Genomic DNA, 22,481 nt, shown 5'->3' with positions numbered 1-22,481 from the left:
GGCATACAGATGCCAGAAGGCTGTCACAAAGTCCCAGTCCAGGTGGTACAGAGAACCTCTCCAGCTGGCAAGTCACAGTAAGGCAGGGCTCTGAGTCCCCAGAGGGGTGTTGCTAAAGTGCCGGCCCAGAAGAGGGAGTTGCATTGAGCACTCTGTCCACAGGAAGACCTTGGACACTAGGAAGGAAGAAATGCAGGACTTGGCACTGCATAGAAACGGCTCACCACAGGCAGGAGTGTCACAACAGTGGCTTCCAGAAAGAGCACCCAAGAGAGAGTAGAGAAGAGCCTGGAATTGCTATGTCTTCCACAAGAGGGCAGCCTGCTGGCTCCCGGTGGCCCAGCCCTGTGTAGCACTGGGATTAGGGAAGTTTGGGAGGAGGATCAGGGGGCCTAGGGTGAAAGTTTGCTGGCTGAGTGAGGGGTGTGTGTGACTGTCAGTCTCTGAGGGTAACCCTCAGGTCAGGGATACAGCTGGAACAGCACAGACCTGCTGGGCCTCTGATTTAGGACCCTGGAGGTGCTCTGAGCTGGGGCAGCAGAAGTGCAGGAACGACGTACAGACCTCCCCCCCCCCCAGGCGTGTGTGCCCCTGCTGAGAGGAGAGTTTTCCCGGAGAAGGGTGTGTTTCCTAGGTCAACCCCAGCAGGCTGAGAAAAAGCGCCGAGAGCCGGCGACTCCATTCTGGACGCTAGCGTGGACTAAATCTGCCCTCCTGTTTACACTCTAGATGAACTCTGACCCTTGGATGAAAAACAAAAAATACCCCCTGGGAAAAAATACCAAACACATGAAGGTATTATTAATTTGGGCCTCAGGGATGAGGGAGGGGCTCTGCGCAGGAACTTCTGGGGCAGGCTGAAGGGGGGGGGGGGACGGAGGATGGGTTAGAGACCGGAGCCACCTTGACTCTTCAATTCCGGGACACCATAAGGAACCGCCCCCCCCCGTCCTCCCGCCCCCCCCTCCCGTGCCTCGCCCATCCGAGTCCACAGCGAGGTCTTGGTTGAATGAGCCCTCCCCTTGAGTCGGCCCAAACAATACACCGGCCCCTCTGGACGTCCAGGTGTGTCCCCTTCTCCCTGTCACCTGCCGAGTCCCTATCAGTCTCTGTGGCAGACAGTATTGAGTTGACTGAGCCCCCAGTAGCCTTCCTTTTTGTGTTGTGTGGCTTTTAGGACACCGGTGGCCGGCCTCTCCCGGCTCCCAAGATGGGGACAGTTGGACCTCTTGAGAAAATCAAACTGATCCACTCCCCACGCCGCCTCCGTGGGGTTTGGAGAGCTAGGCCGATAAGTGCCAGGTCGTTCAAAAACGGGGAACCTAGGCCAGAGCTGAAGCTCTGGATCCCCGGCGGGGCTCCGTTACCCGCGTGGCCCTGGCTTGGGGCCACCCGAGGGCGGCGCCCGCGGGGCCGCGCTCGCGCTCACGGGGTGCCTCGCCCTGGCCGCGGGCCGCGCCGGGGGCGCCCGGGGCGGCGGAGGCGGATGTGGGCGGGCGGCGCGGGCGCGGGGCGGGGAGAAGGCGGGCCGGCGGCCGGCGGCGGCGGCAGCACCGAGGCGGCGGGCGGCCGGCCCAGCGCGGTAGCGCACGCGAGTCCGGGACAGGCGGAGCGGACCGAGCAGCGCCCGGCGGCCGGCACCGCGGCGGCCTAGACCCGGCCAGCAGCGCGCGCTCGGCCGCCGCTGCCTCCAGCCGGCCCCGCCCAGCGCCCGCCCGCGGGATGCGGAGCGGCGGGCGCCCGAGGCCGCGGCCCGGCTAGGCCCCGTCGCCCGCACGCGGCGGCCCGGTGAGTGCCCGCGCCGCGCCCTGTTCCGGGCCGCAGCCACCCCGCTTTGTTCCTGGCCGCGCCGCGCCGCGCCTCCGAACAGAGCAGGAAGTGGCCGAACGGAGGCCTGGGCGGGGAGCGCGGGGCCGGACTGATCGCGCAGGAGGCCCACGCCGGCGAGGGTGCGGGCGGCCGCCGCGTGACCTTGGGTGGCCGCCCCGCGGGGCCAGGCCGCGGGAGAGGGGCCCTGTTATTGTGCGCAGTGGGGGCCGATGCGCCCCGGGGCCTGGGGCTGTCTGGGCACTCGGCCAGCGAGGGTAGGAGAAAGGTTCGCCCCGCGGCCTGCGTGTGGTGGGAGGGCCCTGGGAAGGAGAACTCATTTCCCACGGACAGAAAGTTGTGCGCGGTGGCACTGTGCCCGGGCGCGCGGTGGGCACTGTGCCCAGGCTAGCCCACAAAGGACTGCTAGCCCTCCTGGACCCGGAAAGTGCTTCCTGGACTAGGTGGTTTCTGGAGGTGCTGGGGCCTGGAGGACGCGTGGGCAGGGATCACAGTATCTGGGATTCAGGATACTGGTTGAGCTGGTGGATTTGTCTAAAGAGGACTGATTTTTGAGTTAGGTTGTGGTGGCTCTGCTCCGTAGCCAGACTCTCCTCCCCCTGGCCCCTGGTCTTGCTCCAGTGGCTAGCCTTGACTGCTTAGAACCACCACTCAAGTGAAGGGCGAATCGCCTTGGAGGGGCCCCAGCTGTGTGTGTGGGCCCGGTGTCCCAGAGGGGCTGAACTCTTAAGACTTAACAATAGCAACCATGTGCCCTTAGAGCAAGGCCCTCCAGGGGCACAGAGGGAAGAAGGTCCCATGCTCAGAGCTGCTTGATGTGGACATTGGTTAACATTGCCGCGTCTCTTCACTGCATGCATATAAATTTATTTTTACAGGGCGCTGGACAGCTGACTGTCATCAGCAGACCTTGGGTCTGGGTGGGGGTGGGGGGCATCCAGAGAGAGGTCTTGCAGTTCAACCCTCTGCCTCCAGGCCACACCCACTGTGACAGCCATCACCTGGGGTTCCTTTTTGGCTGTCTTTTTCATCCTGGCTTTCCATTGCTGCCTGCTTGCTGAGGGAGGGGTGGGTGCTTTCCTTTTTGGGTCAGGTATTTGGCATTTGACACATGGCAGCGAGGCTTTCCTTTTGTCACATTTAGCTTCAGTCAAGGCAAAGTAACAGTGACTCTGGGTGCTGGATTGTGCCTTCTAGGCTGAAGAGGTCCCTAGGGCGTTGTCTGGGTCTGCTGCAGTAGACCCGAGCTGGCATCTCTTCCACACTGACCTGGTCTTTCCTGGGCCTTTCCCAGGACCCAGGTGGAGGGACCTCACCGGTTCTCTGGTAAAGGAGTGCCGAATGCAGTTCCCAGAGTGCGCAGACTTGGTGATTAAGACTGGGGCTTGAGAGATGCCCAGGAGATCCTCCAGCCTAGAAGCAGTGGTGCGGGAACTTTGCAAGATGAGCTGGCCAAGTGTGCTTCAACACAGGCTAGCTGGTGGGCCACTGCAGGACCCTAGGCCTTGTATGTTGCCTGCCCCATGTGTGGGCTGAATGCTGTAACTGTGGCTGTAACTGCTCTGCCCTGAGTGTTCCTTAACTGCTCGCTGTCTAGACGTCTCTTTGTCCCTGGTTAGAGTGAAGGCTAGGCAAAATCACAGATGCCCAGTACACCTTAGCCCGATGAGTGAGGCGGCTTCAGAGGAGCAGGGACCTGTTTTTGAGAGAGTCTGGGGTTTTACTGGAGCAGATTTTGCGTGTTGCCCTGAAGGCAAGACTGTCTGAATTGCCTGCTCTGCCTGGAGCCTTTACAGTGTTTACATTTCTGTGTTCCTAATCCGAGCAGGTAGGAACCCTGTGTTCTGCGTTAGAGTCCTCAACTAGAGGGTGATGAGCATGCAGGACAAGGACAGCGAACAAGCACTCCTTGCTAGTATGGGGCAACGCAGAAGCAGTCAGGGCTGGCTGCCTGGAGGAGGTGGACTGTTTGCTGGGTAGCAGATCCTGAAAGCTGACTGTCAGGAGAGGCCTTCTGGGGATACACTGTTTCAGCAGAGGCCCGGAGGGTAGGGGTGGGCCTTAGCCCTGCATCCTAGACTGTCATGCCCGGCTTTGGGTGCAGCGGCTATGGAGGTGGGTCTCACACAGCAGTGTTTTGAGATAAATCAGGACACTGGCAGGGTAAAGGTGAAGAGGGAACCAGGGCCAGAGAGGGGTAGGCCCCATGAGGGGGCATGGGTAATGGGGGTCGTCTGGAACTCACTAAAGCTGACCCCAAGCTGGATTCTGCCTCATATGCTTTCTTGACTTCTAGACGCTGCGGCCAGGCCAGCTGGGCTCAGCCTGCTGAGAAGACACCCTGAGCATCCCTGGGTTACCCCAGTCTGTGGGGGCCACGGATACCATGAACGACGTAGCCATTGTGAAGGAGGGCTGGCTGCACAAACGAGGTCAGTGCCTGTGGGTTGCAGGAGCAGGGCTGGGCCTGGGTCTGCCCAGCTCTTGGGTATAGAACTTGGGGGAGGAGCTATACTGCCCTAGCTGGCAACTTTGTGGCCATATCCAAGAGTACTTGCTATGTCGAGGCCTGCTCAAGAGTGGCACCTCCCCACCATGGGGCTTTAGGTCGGCCTCAGGAGGAGTGTGCAGGCCCAGCTTTTCCCATAGTATGGAGGTCATGGCCTCCTCCTGGGGCCTCTTGGCCAGAGGCTGAGGCCCTGTGCAGGGCTTGCTTTGAGCGGCTTGGGGGTGGGGCCGACTGCTTCAGCCTCATTCCTGGCTTTCCTGGAAGGCAGCAAGGACATGGCTGCTGTTCCAGGGCTGGCAGGCTGGTAGCCTGGGCACTGCCCAAGGGCTCCTGAGGGCAGGCAGGGCAGGGTTGTTCCGCTTGGCCCTGTGCCCATCTCAGTCCTGGATTCCTGAAGTCAGGGGGCTCCTCATCAGCAGGGGCCCAGCAGGGGCATGCTAGCATCAGAACTGAAGAGCTAACTGGCTCTTCCTAGGCCAGGGCCCCTCACGGTCCAGCTTACCCACCAGCCCCTTCCTGCCAGCAGTGAGTTTCAAAGCCGGTTCCCCAGGACAGTCACTTGCTCTTTCTCCAGGGCGGGCATCTCAGCCCCTCCTGACTTCCTCTTCCTGCAGACCTGCTCCCACCGGAAGTTCTTGTGATCCTTGCCAATGCGAGTCACCCCTCCCATTCCTCCTTCTGGCTCTCTAGCAGAGGGAATTGTGATCTTGGTGGGCGGAGGAGGACACAGACACAGAAGACGGGGAGTGGGGACAGAAATTGGTGTTAGGACATGAGATGCGGGATAGACAGAGCTCTGGCAGAACAAGCCTGAGAGTCACAGGCGCTAAGAGGTGGGGGAGGTTTTCTGGATGGAGACTCAGGAGGACTCAAGCAGCCATGGAAGATGTGGTCAGCTGTTGAGAGGTCTCATTATGGCAGCTACTGGGAAGAATCTGACCTGTGCCGCTCATCTGGCTCCAGTCTGTCCTGCCCCCACCTGCCTTCCTGTTTCCCCAGGGCCTCCTTCCCTGGCCCCCTAGGAGTTCTGCCTGGTGAGCTCAGCTCCTGGGCTCATGTTCTACTGTCTGCCCCACCTGTCAGTCTTCTTTGGAAGTGGGGCTCATCCCCTTTGGCTCCTGTTTCTCCTCTACCCTGGCCACACACAGCTTATTTCATGGACAGATGGCTATGTATGGCTGTTAGAGTTAGGGCCAGTTTTGCCGGGCCTCAAGTTACTGGTACATTCTCCAGGCAGGAACCCTTCTGAGGCCTAGGGGGTGTCGTATTGCTCCTATGGCTGAGCCTTCTGAGGGGCCAGGTGGGACAGGACATCAGGCCCTGTGGGTATCCAGAGGCTGTGTTTGAACCTGATTTGGCAGCTGTGTCATCGTGCCTCTCCAGGAGAAGGTCATTGAGTTCCTTAGGCCTTGATTTCCACATTTATGGCATGAAAATGGTGGTGAGTGGGTGGGGAGGAGACTGTTATCTGTGGGATGGCCCAACTAGACATGACACCTACTCTGTGGAATGGACAGGGAACACCTGTCTGGGGTAGGAGCTTCCCACCCTCAGCAGCCTCTGGGGACAGCTGCCTGGTGACCTGCCTCAGGCCATTCTCGTGGTCCCTTATCCTCCTCTAGCTCCAGCCCAGGTAGTAAGGGCTCTGATGGGGATGATGACATCCATATTGTCATTCCTGCTCTGGGTTCTCCTACTGTGTCCTGCTCTGGCCCAGCCTCGTCCCACTGCTTGGCCTACTGCTGCTTGCTGGGAAAAGCCTGTCTTGGTGACCGTTATTTCTCCCTTCTGAACACCCCTAGCTGTATATGTTATGGGCTCCAACTCATACCTGCATCATTGGTTTGGGATTCTAGCTCTCTCCCTGTCTTGAGTTGAAGCCAGAACACATTAGGTCAACCTCTAACCTGAGGCCACTCTGACCTGGCTGGGGTAGGCAGGGAAGAAAGGCTACTACAATTGTCCCTCAGTTTCCCAGGCTCTCTGGCACACCTGGGTACTCCCCCCCCCCCCCCCCCCGCCCCCATATCTTCTACTTTGTTGGCTCTGTAGGTTAGAGTACTTCTGACTGGTAATTGAACCCATCTGTTAGGTCTCCCATGTCCAGCAAGGGACTTGGAGAACATACATTGGTTCTCAGCTAAACTCCCAAGCTCCCCATGGGCTGGCCATGCTTTCAGGGCTATTTGGGCATATAGAGAGGATGTTCCTCCCCTTCATTCCAGATCTACAGAGATACCAGGTCCAGGCTTCTCCTACTCCGTGGGAGTTCACCCCTCAAGAAGAGTTCCCAAACTACTTCTTGGGAGCTCTATTTGTGTCCTGGACCAGAGGGTACCCAGCCAAGTGCCCAGTGCCAGAGCAGACATTCTAACTATTGATCTGCAGCTGGACCTGAAAGTCTCTGGGTGTCCTGCAAGGGGCCCATAGACCTATGGAAGGCAGTGGGCTTGAACTAAAGATGAGCGGGCAGCAAGGTCACTGGTCTGATGAGCAGGTGGATGGCAGTGAGGACGGCAGCGTCACCCAGGAGAGTGGACATGCCAGGACTCAGTACTGGTCACATGTCCCCAGTTGCAGAGATTTGGGGGTCAGTGAACTCTGACAGTGTTTTGATAGCCAACCTGGGGTTAAATTGCAGGTGGCTGAACTTTTGTGACCTCTGATTTCAGTCCTCAGCTTGCAAATGAGCTCTGTACTGAGGCCACAGACTTATCTGTGTTACCCTTTTGGGTTGTTCCCCCAAGTCCCTGATACCTGCTGGGCTGTGTGCACAGAAACTGTCCTATAGCCATCTACTTGGTCAGGTTAGTCATTGTTGTGTCCCCCAGCCCATAGCAGGTGGCTGGAACAGGTGGGTCAGGAGAGGACACTGACACAGTAGATGGAGGGACTGTTGGGAGTAGGTAGCATATACCGGCTGCAGGGCCAACTTGTAGGCTCACCCACTCAGCAAACTGGTAGTTGAGGGGCCCAGCGGGGTAGGGACCATTTAGCTGTCAATGCCTGTCAGGTAGAGGAGGTTCAGATAGGGGTGGAGAGAAGCTGGAATATGGTATAGGGCTCTCTGGCTTTGGGTCTGGATCAGTGAGTGCTGAACTCATGATTTCTAGGGAGAGTCAGTGGTCCTGAGCCTAGTGGGCAGGTCAGCATTTAGGAATAGGAGTTGTGCTGGGGGGGGGGGCTTAGCCTGAGAGAGGTAAGCATGTGGCACCCGCTAGAGAACTGGACAGAGGGTGGCAGCTGAATGTTCTGGGCCCACCCCTGGAGGGACAGTCCACTGTAGTGTGTGGCTGTGGCTGAGTCTTGGCTGGTGCTGGGCTGAATTTCCTGTTTTGTGAGCATGTTGAGTTCTCCCTTAAAACCAAACAACAAAAGAGGAAGCTGGGCGGCCTTCCACTGGGGTGTGAGGGGTCACTGCTGGCCCAACCTGGTGATTCCGGAGTGGGCAGCACTTCTCTTGCTTCCCGATCACTGTCCTCTAGTTGGAATTGTCTCTGTGGGGCTGAACCACGTGGAGGTCCCAAGGAGGTGGGGAAATGTGTGGATATGGGACTCTGCTGAGCTGCTGGGCCTGGGACAGCTTTTTTGCCCTGCCAGTTCTGCAGGGTGGCAGAGTGTCCTGTACAGAGGAACACTGAGCCCTAGGAGGAGAGGGGGTGCTACATGGATGGGCAGAGCCATGAACTCCTGCCTCTGCTAGGAGAAGCTTGAGTGGTTGCATCAGGCTGGTTCCTAGAAGTGCCATGGGTAGCGGAGAGAACTGTCCTGTTCTTGGCTAGCAGTTCTCTCTGCCCAGTCACACCCGGGCCAGGCCCAGAGCCAGCACCAACCCTTAGGCCCTCCTGTAACAGTAGTTGAGACTGTCCTAGCTACCCCACTATGGCTGGTGTTTCACCCATACCCAGCACTTCCTCAGAAGAGCCTTCCCAGCCAAGACCTAGGCCCAACCCAGGCAGGTGGATGGAGGAGCAACCAGTAGCCCCTCAGTGCTCTCTTCTGATGCCCAGGGACCTGTCCTTTGCCTGCTTCTCCCCACTTCCACCTCATTCCTTCAGTAGTTGTTTTTGGAGATAGGGTCTTACTTTGCAGCATAGATTGGTCTGAACTCACATGAGTTCCCCACCTCACCCTTTTGGGCTCTTGGCATAGGACTTAGGAGGTAGTGGTCCCTAAGACACTGTTTTAGAGAAGGCTTCCTGCCCTTGGCCAGGGTCCGGCTGGTCCTTGTAGTCTCTGTTATCTGTGGGGTGAAGGCAAGGCTGGGGCTGGCTCTGTTTCCCAGCACAGCCTTTCTGCTCTGTCTGAATGCCCCCCCCTTTTTAAGTATGTTTGTGTGTGTCTGTATGCATGCACACACGCACACACACACAGGGGAGGAGCGCTTACATGTGCTACAATATAATATGTTCTGAGGATACCTTGTGATGTGGATTGAGGGATCAAACTTGAGTCATCAGGCTTGAGGACAAGTGTTCTTACCTGCTAAGCCATCTTATAGAACTGTCTGGGCTTCTTGGGCTATGCCACAGATGAGGTAGAGAGGGAGGAAGATGGGTAACAGGAGGGCACAGCTTTTGGACTCAGCATAGGAACAGTGTGCGGTCTCTCAGCTGTGTCGTGTGTCTGGGGAAGTAGGATGGCAGCTGTGGTGTTGGACTGGCATAGAGATCTAAAAGCCAGGCAACAGGACAGAGGCTCCATGGCTTGCACGAAGACTGTGGGACTAAGCTGAATGGGATGATCTGAGTGGTCCAGGAGGCTCGGCATGTGTTGGATGTATGGCAGGGTGAGACTCTAGACTGGCCTTTTCTGGTCCAGGGAGGGTGGGGGCAGTGCTGTGGAGGAGGCGGGCATGTGCAACAAATACTCCCTGTGACTCAGGGAGGGGATCGGAGGTGGCAGTTGTGGGGAGGTGCCATAGACACCCAGTGGGTTCTAGGAGGCTGGAGACCTGGGCACCACCATGTGAAGTAGACCCCAGAGCAGCAGGCAGGCGCATGGAGTCCGTCACCACATTTGTGAGGCGCTGTGGTTGGGTGGTTGCTGTATCTTGGCCGTTCTCAGCGGACGCCTGCCTGTGACAGTTTGTCCTGGCAGACCCACAGCTCTGCTTACTTTCGGCCTTGCTGTGACCTCTAGAGCCCCTTTGTCTCCTCAGCTTCGCCAGAGAGCTAGTGGGTACAGTGAGCCCTACCTCCTCCTAGAGATTTTAATGTTGTGGGCTATGGGGCTTCTGCAGGTCCAGACTGGCCACTGGTCCCCCGCCCTGTGAGACCCACATGAGCACTCCTCTCAGAAAGGCAGGGCCCGTGGTGTACCTGGTGACCCCAGACCTGGAGTTTCACCCTTCCACCCCTGCCTTTGCCCAGCTCTTGCTCATTGAGTCTGTTGGAGGAGGGGGGGGTGTCCAGAGACATGGAACCCAGGGCCTTCAGGGAGGCCTGGGAGGCTGTTGGTGATGACCTTGCCAGCTGCTGACCACCCACTGCCCAGAAGGCAGCAAGAGCTGGGCTAGCGGCCCCAGTGGGCTGCTATTAGCAGACCGCTTGCTCAATGTGCTGGAGAAGGTAAATGGGCACCCGGCAGCTGTCGGTGGGATGGATGTGCTGGTGGTGGGGGACGTTTGGTCGCTGCTGTCAGCTGGCGCCTGCTCCCCAGGCCTGCTGGGGCTCACTTTGCTGTGGAGAAACAGCTCGGTGCCGCCTGGCGCCTTGCCAGCTGCCGCCTGCCACTGCCACTGCAGCAAAGTGTTTACCCAGCATATCCAGCAGTTCCCCAAGAACCAGGGACTTAGAGAAAATGCTCACAGTGATCAGGGACCAGGCCAGTATCAGAGGACTCTAGTTGTGCCTAGGACATTGGTGACCCTAGGATGTGTCTGGAAGTATAGGTCATGGCCTTGGCTCTTATGTTGCCCTGTTAGAGTGCTCTGCTGTCGGGGGGCCAAGCAGGGGAAGCCTCTTGTGGAGGTACTGTGTTAAGACCAACATCAGCATCCCCTTCACTCTCCTCTCCCCTCCCCTCCCCTCCCCTCCCCTCCCCTCCCCTCTTCTCCTTTCCTCTCCTCAAACCTCCACTAAACTTTCCTACTTCTTTTACCTTGGTAACATTACTTTTTAGGCCTCTAATGAAGCAAGAACCATCTAAATGGACTCCCAATGATCACCACCACCACCACCTCTACGCACCTGCACGCCTACATTTATAGTTTGTTTTTCCACATATAGNCCCTCCCCTCCCCTCCCTTCCCCTCTCATCTCCTCTCCTCTCCTCTCTGTCTTTCTCTGTCTCTGTCTCTTTCTTTATTGAGAGAGGGTTTTTCTGTGTAGCTTTGGAGTCTGTCCTATAACTCCGTCTGTAGACCAGGCTGGCCTCGAACTTATAGAGATCTGCCAGCCTCTGCCTCCCAAATGCTGGGATTATAGGGGTACACCACCACTGCCTGGCTTCTTTTATTTTTTAAGACAGGATCTCTGTATAGTCTTAGCTGGCGTGTTACTTCACTATGTATACTAGGCTGGCCTTGAACTGTAAGAGATCCTCCTGCCTCAGCCTTCTGAGTGCTAGGATTAAAGGTGTACACTACCTTGCCCAGCTTCCCTGTTTCCTTCTGGATGATTCAGGTCCAGGAGGCCCTGATGAAGGGATTTGGAGGTCAACCCTCACAGATGCTAGGCCATGTGGATGTCAGTGGGTGGCATCTCTAGGTATCCTTTCCTCCAGGATTGGACAGGATCTGGTCTTGGAAAGGTGGGTACACCTGAGGAAGCCCTTGCCTCCTCCTAGGTGCTACTGGCCTTGTTGCAAGAAGGTAGGGTAGGCCTTTGGGTGAGGTGGGTACTAGCAGCCACCTCTGCATAGAGGTGTGTGGATGGATGTGCACATGAGCTTAGTGGGGAGCTGGGTCTATTGTGTTGCGTGGGCTTAGCCCCCCTGTCCGCTGTTTGCTGTTTTTGTTGCTCACTGAGAAGATGTTTTTAGGCTTATGGCCTCAAGGGCCATTGGGACCACACTGTAAAGGCGGCACCTAGTCATTTATCATCTGCCCATGTCTGTGTGAACACAGGCCTGATAAGGAAACTCCAGTTGTAGCGAGGCACCTCTAGTGGGCCATGTGTACCTGCATTCCCAGAGGCTGTGTGACAGGTGGCGCGCTCCAGCTGGTGCTCTGCATCCCCAGTTGGACTCTCCTTGCCTGGTCAGGGTATCAAGCATCCAGATGGAGTAAGGCAGTCAAGATCCTGGTTGGGCCAGAACCTAGCCCTTCTGCAGAGACCAGAATGGCTCAGTACCAGTCCCTTCTCGCTGGAGTATGAAGAGCTTGGGGGAGGCCTGCCAAAGTTCATGTCGCCAAAAGAGACCCCATGGTATTCCTAGATACCATGAGGCCATGAGGGACCAGGGAAGCCATCTCTTGTATTGTTTATCATATGTTGATAGAGTTCTGCAGAGGGGTGGGGCCTGGGGGTCTGTCTACACTGAACTTGTTAGCATGCAGGCCACATCCCTGGCTGCAGCTGGCTCAGCTGGTACCCCACTGACCACCTGGCTAGACCTTGAGGCAGGAGATGAAGAAAGAGATCTGTGTGCCAGAGCTGTGGCCCCCTTTCCCTGTCACAGGGAAAGATATGACGAGGTCATCTCACTTTACCTTTCTCCTTGGCCATGTGGCCTCTGTGAGACCTGGGAGGGGAAGGGCACCTAGGCCTTTCTGGATACCTGCCTTCTCCTCTGCCTGGTGAGTGCCCCTGCCTATACCTCCAGGTCCACATTCCAAAATCTACCTGGCCTGGGGCTGGTCATTTAGGCTAAGAGGTCAGGGTGGCAGTCTTCATGTGGGGGCCTGCACTGGGAGCCTGTACTGGGCACAGGGGGGTGGGCAGCAGTTGGTAAATCAAGATGGATTTCTGGGGCACGGGTGCGTTGCTCATCAGCTTCCATACTCAGTTAGTGTCCCGGGGAGCAGCAGCTGGTGAGATGGGAGGCACTCCATCAGGGGCCGACAGCTCCAGACTGGTGCTGGCGGGTGGGCATGCACAGTGGGTGGCCTAGGAAGGAGCAGGATGGGGTGGGCTGCTCACCCCCCAGTGGCTCTGCTATGTTACCAAAGCCCCTGTCTACCCACTGCATCTTCTAGGCCCTGTGTGTGTGTTGAGGGGGAGGAGCTGTTGTGGGACTCCTGGGCATGTGAATACTTGCAGGTGTGTCCCACCTGGTCAGGAGCAGGGCTGGTGCCTGTAGGGGCTCAGGGGACCTTGCAGACTGGGTAAGATCCCTGTTCTGTTCCTGTTGTGTAGGCAAGTTGCTGAGGCCTTAGAGCCTCCTCCTGAATGAGGGAGGGTTGACTTTGACCATTGCTTCAAGGCCCCCAGTGGCTGTTGGAGGTAGCTGGCTTCTGGGAGCTAAAGATGGGAGGCAGAAAGGGTTCACAGGTGTCCTGGTGGTTGCATGTGAACTGTAGACCCTTGAAGAGAAGCAGAATAATCTTGTCTGTGCCCTGGAGGAGCACCAGCCAGTCAGGAGGAGCTCATGCTTGCTCTTTCCATTGTGGTACTGGGGTCTTTGTCAGTGCTGATGGCCGGCTTAGGAGACCTGCAGTGCCCTGATCTTTCGCTCTGATAACTGCCAGTCCCTGCAGTGGGAGTCTTGGCCTGGTAGTGGCTTTATTCACTGCTCTCACCAAGAGACTTCCTCCATCTCTTAGGTTTCCTCTCATCCCGGTTAGGGTCATACTGTAGCATCATGCAGATTAAGGCTGGTGTTTGGCAATGCCTCCCAGGGTGCATAAGACTGGAAGAGGCTAGATGGTGGAGATGGGGGAGGTGGATCATGTGTGGAGCCCTGCAATATGCTGCCCCAGAGCCCCAGCTACTTGCACCCTGGCAGGTCCTGAGAGCCTAGAGGGGGTCCGTGCTGATGTACTAGACTGGGTAGACTGTATCTCACCTGGAAACCTCAATTTGGTACACACTGTAAGAGGATAGAGAAGGAACGCTGGCCAGCCTCCCTGGTGCCTGAGACCAGGTGTTTGACCTTGTGACTTGGTCTGTGCCGTGGAGCACCTGGTGGTAGGTAGCCTGGTCCCAGCAGTTGCTCACAACACATCCCTCCAGGTCCCCTTGTTTAGGGCTCAGTGGGGCAAACAGACTTTATCCCAGATAGAGCCCAGGGACCCCAGCCCTGTGGGCTGCCTCTCCTGTCCTCAGCCTAGTGTCCCCTCAGATGAAGAAGTTGCCTAATTAGTTAGTTCCCTGTTGTTCAGACTCCTTTGCTCGGCAAAATGTAAATTAAACATTTTTTCCGGGTGTCAGTATGAAAAATGACAGTCGCTGGGAGATCACAGAGGACATCTGCTCTGATTCCTGAGTGTGGTGCCTGCTTATGGCTGATGTTGCAAAACTGGAGGGAACAGTGTTCTGCGTACCTGGGTGACCAGGGCAGAACTCAGCTGGGTACAGCACAGGTCTCAGCTAGGACCCAAGGCCCCCTATTCCAGCCGCGGCTCCTCCTGAGTCTGCTACACAGGCAGAGCCCTAGAAGATGCTCCCAACAACATGTACTGGCAGCTTTGCCCTAGTGGCAGTGCCTTCAGGGGAGGCTGAAGTGGTCCAGATCCCTTCCCCACCTCACACTGCGCCCTTCACCTGAATCTGTGTGCTTGGGTCCTCTCAGGTGTCTGGGCCACTGCAGTGGTGTTCACCGTGCAACTCCTTATGTTCCCAACCCCTGCAGGGGAATACATTAAAACCTGGCGGCCACGCTACTTCCTCCTCAAGAATGATGGCACCTTTATTGGCTACAAGGAACGGCCTCAGGATGTGGAGCAGCGCGAGTCCCCCCTCAACAACTTCTCAGTGGCACGTAAGTGTCTTGGGTTGAGTGGGGTGGCTAGGCAGGCCAGTATGGAAGCTGAAGCTCTCTGTGCCCACTGAGAAAACTCAGGAGAGCCCCCTAGGTTTTATCCTAGGGTGCTGGGCAGTGCTAGCTCTGAGTTACCTCCTCTAGGACTGGTGAGTGGCCAGCTCTGACTGGCCCAGGGAGCCCTTGCTAGGAAAGCTGAAGGTTCCAGCATGTGGTGACTGGACCTGATTCAGAGAGTGGGCTGATCAGGGTCCCCCTAATGGCACTAAACAGCCACTCAAGGGCATTCACTGGGAACTCTTGGGTAGACAATGGGAGGAGGGGCTCCTAGTTCTAGGAGTCTGTAACATCTTAGGAACTATTTCTGTAATTCTTGGGAAGGCCATCAGAAGTCCTTTTCCCTGTGGGTCTTGTGGTCCCCTTAGCTGGAGTGCCAGTGGGAGTCAGTCCTATTCCAGGACTGGTGAGGGTGATACGGTTAGGGATATTGTGACACTATCTTTGAGAGCTTGCAATTTAAGAAGCTATGTCCTTGTTCTCTGTGCCACATTGTGTTATGCCTGGGATTGGCCAAGGGCTCAGCTAGTTTTGTAGGTGTGGTTGAGTTTGATAGTGATAAGTAGCAATAAGCCTGAGCCATGAGGTTACTAATGGCAGACTCTGGGGTCATCCTTGGGCTCCAGTCTGGAGTACAGTGTATGTCCGCCGTAGCGTGTTCTGCACTCTGCCCCCAGCACCTTCTTGATATGTTCCTGCTCTGCAGGTAGCTGTTTGACCTGCCTCAGATCCTAGAGATGTCCACTTTCCTTGACTTGGCCAGTTCCCCACATCTGCCCCAGAGGCTTGAGGTTTAACATAGTTTGCTGCCTCTGCAGAAGGATGGGGAAGGAATCCCAGCTTAGTTATTGCAAGAGGTAGGAAAGGGGCCTCTCTGGAGCAGACCCATAGGTATGGGCACCAGCCAAGGGGGCTGCCGAGCAATGGGCAGGGCTTGGGCCTCAGGAGGTGGGTAGTGTATACCTAGCAGGGAACAGAGCCGGGTGGGACTGTGTTCATCAGTTCAAGGGCTTTTTCTTGGAGGTGGGTTTTGGTGGGAGGGGTTGAGACCCCCAGCTTGGTGCTTGTATTCATCTGCTTGCCTAACAAGCTATCCCAGATGTGCTGAGGGCAAGGCTCAGAGTGATTTTCCACCCCCACCCCCCACTCCATGTTGACACAGGCCTTCCCCAAGGCTGGGCCTCAAGCCCCTCTTGGCCCCTGGCTTGGCAGACTGCCCCCTGCTCATTCATTGGAGCCTGGAGGCCCCTCACATTGCCAGGACCCAGACGATGGAATGTGGGAGGCCTCTCAGCCCCTCCTGCCTTACAGAGTCTTGCCAGGAAGCCCTCTCGCTGCACACATACCCTCAGGGCCCTGGCTGCCCCAGGGATCCACCCTTATAAGTGTGCAGATTCTAGGTGTGTGCACCAGGCTTGCAGCAGGTGTGCATGTTCTGAGTATCCATATTCCAGTGTATGCTTCTGGTGTGGGTGCTGCATATGTGTGTAACTTTTCCAGGGACTCTATATGTGACTGGGGAAACAGCAAGATACTCCTGTAGCAGACAGGGTGGGTGGGTTGTGTGCTCCTGTCCCTCCTGGGGACATCAGTGTTCCTCCCTCCCTGAGGCCCAGCATGAGGTAAGGGTCAGAAGCTGAAGGAAAGAGGAACTCTAGAAATAATTGCGGTGTAGGACTAACTGATCTACCTAACACCTTCTTATAGGGCCTCACCTTGGGAGCAGAGCATCCCAGCTGCCAGAACTTGGCTCTCTGTTCCTTTAGGGAGATTAGGACTAGAAGAGGGGCCTGGAGCTAGGTGTGGCGGCTCATGCTGTAATCTTAGCACTTAGGAGGGGGAGGCGGGATGCTTGCCATAGTCTGAGGCTTCCAGTCTACATGGAGTGTTCCAGGACTATACAACAAAGATCCAATGTCAAAAATAAACAATTGGCTAAAAATTAAAAAAAAATTATTTTATGTGTAAGGGTGTTTGTTGTGTGTTTATATACGCATGTGCTTGGTACTTGTGGAGACCAGAAGATGGTGTCAGATCCCAGGAACTGGAGTTACAGATGGTTGTGAGCTGCCATATGGGTGCTGGTAATTGAACTTGGGTCCTCTGGAAGAGCGGTTAGTGCTCTAAACCAATGAGCCATCACTCCAGCCCTCAAAATAAATAACTTTTTTTAAGGGAGTATGGAATGCACCTTCCTGGGATAGGGTGGGTGAGCTCTGGGGGATAGGGTCTGTCTGGCCAGGACTGTAAGGGTCTCATGGAGGAGCAAATAGATGCATCCCTGAGCTCTCCTTTAGAATGTCAGCTGATGAAGACAGAGCGGCCAAAGCCCAACACCTTCATCATCCGCTGCCTGCAGTGGACCACAGTCATTGAGCGCACCTTCCATGTGGAGACGCCCGAGGAGCGGTGAGTGGGAAGGGGTGGGGAGGGCCCCCTGCTTGAGAGCCAAAGGCCTCTGCTGCACCCATTCTGGAGAACTAGGCTGCTGTCACTTGCAGGGTGTAGGTGGTGAAATGATGGGAGAAGCCATTGTCCCTTGTACCTTAAGGCTTTCTGATACTCCTTAGTGTATGCAGACCCAGGTTCTGGGTGGTTGCATGCAGCTTCAGGAACAGGTAGCCAGGCAGTTGGTGGGTAAAAGCCATGGCAGAGCCCTTGCCTGGTGCCTAAGGCATCACTTGACTGCTGCAGGGAAGAGTGGACCACCGCCATCCAGACTGTGGCTGATGGACTCAAGAGGCAGGAGGAAGAGACGATGGACTTCCCATCAGGTTCTCCCAGTGACAACTCAGGGGCTGAGGACATGGAGGTGTCCCTGGCCAAGCCCAAGCACCGTGTGGTGAGTCCGGGCTCTGTTTCTACTGGAGGGATCTGGCAAGCCCTGTATCCCTGACTGACTCCCTGTTTGGGTCTGGGTGCCCTGGGTGCCCTGGCTGCCCTTACATGGGTTGAAGATAAACCTTAGTTGGCAGGATGCTTGTCTGGCATGCATGAAGCCACAGTGCTAAAAAAAAAAAAAAAAAAAAAAAAAAAATGAAAATGAAGATGTCTACCACCTCCCAAGCCCCAGTGCTCTGACTAAATTTCACTGCAGGCCAATAGATGTGAGAATGGGCCTGTCTTGTCTCAAGCTCTCTTGAGTTTGCTGTGGGTAATTTGGAGTCTTGTTTGCTCTAGACACTGTCAAGCTGAAGGCAGTGGCATAGATATTTCTCTCCGTACGCTAGCTGTGGTGAGCAAGCCTAACTGTCTACTATCCACAGACCATGAACGAGTTTGAGTACCTAAAGCTACTGGGCAAGGGTACCTTTGGAAAGGTGATCCTGGTGAAGGAGAAGGCCACAGGCCGCTACTATGCCATGAAGATCCTCAAGAAGGAGGTCATCGTTGCGAAGGTGCGTGGTGGGCGGTGCTGGAGGGCGGGTGAGAGGAATGCAGGGAAGATGAGTGCTCACTTGGTTTTGCCCTCTAGGATGAGGTTGCCCACACACTGACTGAGAACCGTGTCCTGCAGAACTCTAGGCATCCTTTCCTTACAGTAAGTCGTGGCCGTCAGTCTGAGTCCATCTGAGGTAGGGCCGAGTGGGATAGAGTGGGTCAGTCACGTGGTGCTGCCTTCAAGGGCTTTAGGCGGGACTGAGGGAAGGATGGGTGTGAGGTGCTGGCGTGGGGCAGGAAGTGTGCTCACAACAGTCGTGTGCAGGAAAGGAGGCATGATTTTGGTCTTCTGACTTCCATCCCCTTACTCCGCTCAGACCCATCTTTAAGCTGATTCCTGTGAAGGTCAGGTATAGCAGCTCGATTGGCTCCAGGGTCAGCATTTTGGGCTTGATGCCTTTAAACAGGGCTACCTGTAGTCCATGAGGGGACGGCTGCTGGGGTGGCTCAGCACACCAGGGCTAGGAACGCTGTTGTGCCAGACTCCTCCGCCTGGAGGCCTTTGGTGACCCCAGAACTTGGTACAGTCAACTTCTAAGCCATCTGCATTTGATCTCAGACCCCGTGTCTCTCATCTCAAAATATGCCATTTGACGTATGCCGTTTCCCTCTTGTGGCCCTTGCTCTTGGGAGGCTGAGGCAGAAGGATTTGCTGATTGCAGGACAGGATGGCGTGGAATAACACTTGAGACAAGTGTTACCTTGTCTCAGGACACTGAAATGTGCCCTGATGTATCTTGGGAGTGGCTGGGTGGCAGTGTAATAGCAGGATGTTAATGCTTCGTCCATGCTAAAGCTTGCTGTGCTTCATTGCAGGCCCTGAAGTACTCATTCCAGACCCATGACCGCCTCTGCTTTGTCATGGAATATGCCAATGGGGGCGAGGTAGGGCCATAGGCAACTTCAGTGCAGGGCACTTGGTGGGTAAACTTGTCCCTCTGAGAGCCTTGGAACCTCTCTGCAGCACCCCTGGCCACGTGAGCAAGCCCACGATCGCTTGCTTTGGGATGTCCTGTTTCTGCTGAGTTAGAATCTCCAGATCCCTGGTTCTCTTTGGGGGTAATCTCTAACCTTCCCTCTGCCTTGTGGGTCATGTGTGGGGCCCCTCATGCAGTCCCTTCTCAGCACTTTCCACCCCACAGCTCTTCTTCCACCTGTCTCGTGAGCGTGTGTTTTCTGAGGACCGGGCCCGCTTCTATGGTGCGGAGATTGTGTCGGCCTTGGACTATCTGCACTCCGAGAAGAACGTGGTATACCGGGACCTTAAGGTGTGTCCACAGACTGGGGGAAGGGGGGACCGGGGGCCTGACCACGCTAACTGAGGCTTCCTACACAGCTGGAGAACCTCATGCTGGACAAGGACGGGCACATCAAGATAACAGACTTTGGGCTGTGCAAGGAGGGTATCAAGGATGGTGCCACTATGAAGACCTTCTGCGGAACCCCTGAGTACCTGGCCCCTGAGGTGCTCTGCCACTTCTTGTGTGTTCCCCCACCCCCCCATATCCCAGACACATGGTGACAGAGTCCCCCATCCAGGTGCTGGAGGACAACGACTATGGCCGTGCAGTGGATTGGTGGGGGCTGGGCGTGGTCATGTATGAGATGATGTGTGGCCGCCTGCCGTTCTACAACCAGGACCACGAGAAGCTGTTCGAGCTTATCCTCATGGAGGAGATCCGCTTCCCGCGTACACTTGGCCCTGAGGCCAAGTCCCTGCTCTCTGGGCTGCTCAAGAAGGACCCCACACAGAGGTAAGGGCCATCAGTGCTTCAGGCTCAGCCTCTGGACAGTACTGCTTCCCACTGGACCCACCATACTGCCCTGCACAGGCTCAGTCACATGCAGCCAGGGCAGACCCAGGGGGTGGTCAGGCAGCTAGGGGATACCCACAACTGCTCAGAAAGCTCCACCCTGCGACCATCCCCACGAGCCTGTCACCTTGCATGCAGTATCTGACCTTGAACCCGTCTCCCACCCACAGGCTTGGCGGGGGCTCTGAGGATGCCAAGGAGATCATGCAGCATCGCTTCTTTGCCAACATCGTGTGGCAGGATGTATATGAGAAGAAGGTGTGCATCTCTCTGGATCACGTGTGTGCACACGCACATACAAACACTCTTCAGTTTTCACTGGTTCAGATGGTCATGACAGGCTCACAGCTCTGTGGTAATCACATGCCCCCCAGAACCACAGAGATGTGCACAGGATGCTCACACAGGATAGGGGCACTCTGCTGCCCTGCAGGCCTCACTTACTCAGTTGCTAGGCCTGTCCAGGCCTTGATTGGACTCCTGCATTGCCTGTTCCTGCACCCTCACTCTTGCTTTTCCCTGGAGGGCTCCTGTGCCATGAGTTGAAAGCTAGCCGAGGGTGGCGGCTAATATTTAGGTATCTCCAGCTCCAGAGAGAGCCCCACCCCATTCTCCTAGACATTTTTTTTTTTTTTTGGCATAGTGGAGGTCACTGGCAGAGAACAGAACCCCTTGTACTCTTCCATAGGTGGGGTGCCCTTTGGCTCCTAAGCAGCGTTGGCCCTGAGTAGCTGATGAGGCTTGGTAGGTGGGCTCAACACTGTATGTGTTGGGTGCCCTGTCACCAAGCCTACCTTTAGTGTAACCAGCCCTGCTACCTTGAATGTTCTTTCTAGGCTACATGGGACCAGCAGTTGGAGCCCTGCCCTCTGACCATATGGGGGTGTGGCTGGCACACCTCTCCTGCCTAAACCAACTAGAGATTCCTTGAGCTGACATGTAGCACTGCTCTTACACCAGACTTTGGGGAGATGGTATTTGAGGATCCTTGCCTGTGGGACTCTAGGGGACATTAGCAACTTATATACACATCATTTTCTGGATTGCCTCTTGTCCCTGGGCTGTCAGTGAGGCAAGTGAGCTCGCCTGAATCTGGTCATTTTTGTCTCCTTCCCTATGTATGAGAAAACTTGCAAGAAAAATGACAAACAGAAGAAAGACAGGACTATTCCTGCCACCGGGAGATGGGCACGGTTGCTGTCTTCTGTCCCTGTGGGCCTGCCCTTCCCAGTTTCATCTATAGCTGTACCCTTTGCTAGTAGCTCACCCCTAGGGAGTCAGCACTACCTGGAGATGGAGAGGGCTGGAACATTGTGATTGGAATTTGGAACAGCTGACACCCATCATCTTGTGTCCCCCCACAGCTGAGCCCACCTTTCAAGCCCCAGGTCACCTCTGAGACTGACACCAGGTATTTTGATGAGGAGTTCACAGCCCAGATGATCACTATCACACCGCCTGATCAAGGTGAGGGCCACCCCGCTCTAAGGTGCCTCAGTGCCAAGCTTTTATTGACTCTGTTTTGGAACTAGAGTTACGAGATGCAATGTGGGTGCTGGGAATTGAGCCTGGGTTCTCTCAGCAGCCCATGCTCTAACCGCTCAGCTTTCTCTCAGCTCTAAATGCACACTTTTAAAAAGCTCCTTTGGAGGGTGGAGTAACTAAGCTGAGAGTGAGCACGCTGAGGGCCTCCTCATATCCTCCGTTCTGTGGCGGGTGGGTGCGCTGTTCCAAGTCTGGGTCTGAGCCACCTCTTATGTCCCACAGATGACAGCATGGAGTGTGTAGACAGCGAGCGGAGGCCACACTTTCCCCAGTTTTCGTACTCAGCCAGTGGCACAGCCTGAGGCCTGGGGCAATGGCTGGCAGCTATCACTCCTTTGCATTGCCGAGTCCAGAAGCCCCGCACGGATCATCTGTAACTGATGGTTTTGTTTCTCGGATGTGCTGGGGAGGAACCTTGCCAGCCTCCAGGACCAGGGGAGAGTGTTTCTACTGTGGGCAGCAGCCTACCTCCCAGCCAGGTCAGGAGGAAAATTATCCTGGGGTTTTCCTTAATTTATTTCATCCAATTGGAGGCCAAATGTGGCCCCAGTGCCCAGAACAATTAGATTCATGTAGGAAAATATTAAGGACTTCTGCGACCATGTGCAATGTGGGCTCATGGGTCTGGGTGGGTCCTGTCACTGCCCCCATCGACCTGGCCACTCGAGCTGCCACCTGTCTTTAGGGTCCAGGGCCAAAGTCCAACTGGAGGGCACCAGAAGCACCTCACTGTGGTATGCTAGCCGGCTCTTCCTGCAGTGGGAGGAGGCAGAGCAACCTCAGCACTAGGGCTCATGGGATGGCCAGGGCTCACCTAGGTTGACAGAGGAACAAGAATTCAGTCTGTCGCTGTGTGTCATGCTGTTGGAAGGCATTTTTCGGGGTTAATCACGGCGACAGAAGAGTGTCTGCCTCACACGAGCTCGTCCCTTAGCGCTGTCCTTAGATGCTTTACTTCTCCAGCTGTCCCCTGGCCAGACACTGTGGCCATTGCTGCACCATGTCGTTTTTTACAACATTCAACTTCAGCATTTTTACTATTATAATAAGAAACTGTCCCTCCAAATTCAATAAAAATTGCTTTTCATGTTTGTGGTTTGCTTTTCTGGATGGTGTGAAGTGTGCACCCTGTTTGTGGATTTGAAGTGGCAAGGGTCACTTGGGACCTCATCCCTAAGGCTCGCTCCAGGGATAGCCTTCAGGGGAAGATATCCCTCCACTAAGACACTCCTGATGACAAGATCCTGTCTGTTTCTGGAGTCCACTGTCCTCTTGACCCTCCCCAAAGGATGCTATCCAAGCCACTGGCGAGCCCTAGCTGCTATGTGTCTGGACAGAGCAGTAGGCAGGAAGGATCACAACTTGCTGGGGATACAGTTCAAAAAGGGCTCAAGAGGCCCTGATTGAAATCACATAGCACATCT

The 22,481-nt window shown here is 55.8% G+C and overlaps 1 protein-coding gene across 2 annotated transcripts; it reads left to right on the top strand.

The window, feature by feature from the left end:
* Positions 1 to 1,623: 1,623 nt before the first annotated feature.
* On the top strand, positions 1,624 to 22,148 carry Akt1 (AKT serine/threonine kinase 1). Of its 2 annotated transcripts, none has more exons than XM_050154726.1 (14): positions 1,624 to 1,788; positions 4,124 to 4,259; positions 14,072 to 14,200; positions 16,555 to 16,666; positions 16,952 to 17,099; positions 17,524 to 17,655; positions 17,733 to 17,798; positions 18,515 to 18,583; positions 18,841 to 18,966; positions 19,035 to 19,163; positions 19,238 to 19,452; positions 19,683 to 19,770; positions 20,877 to 20,979; positions 21,280 to 22,148. In XM_050154726.1, exons 2-14 carry the CDS (start codon positions 4,214 to 4,216, stop codon positions 21,357 to 21,359), a joined length of 1,443 nt encoding a protein of 480 aa, XP_050010683.1. In that variant the 5' UTR covers positions 1,624 to 1,788; positions 4,124 to 4,213; the 3' UTR covers positions 21,360 to 22,148. The 2 variants fall into 2 exon arrangements, with proteins under 2 accessions (XP_050010683.1, XP_050010684.1); XM_050154727.1 differs by lacking the exon at positions 1,624 to 1,788 and adding an exon at positions 1,971 to 2,084.
* Positions 22,149 to 22,481: the final 333 nt, after the last annotated feature.

This window comes from Alexandromys fortis, unplaced genomic scaffold, assembly GCF_014885135.2.
Source record: "Alexandromys fortis isolate MF-2015 unplaced genomic scaffold, M_Fortis_MF-2015_v1.1 scaffold_91, whole genome shotgun sequence".
NCBI classification, from domain to species: Eukaryota; Metazoa; Chordata; class Mammalia; order Rodentia; family Cricetidae; genus Alexandromys; species Alexandromys fortis.
The sequence above is the reverse complement of the archived record's forward strand: the minus strand, read 5'-3'. Positions and strand labels throughout refer to the sequence as shown.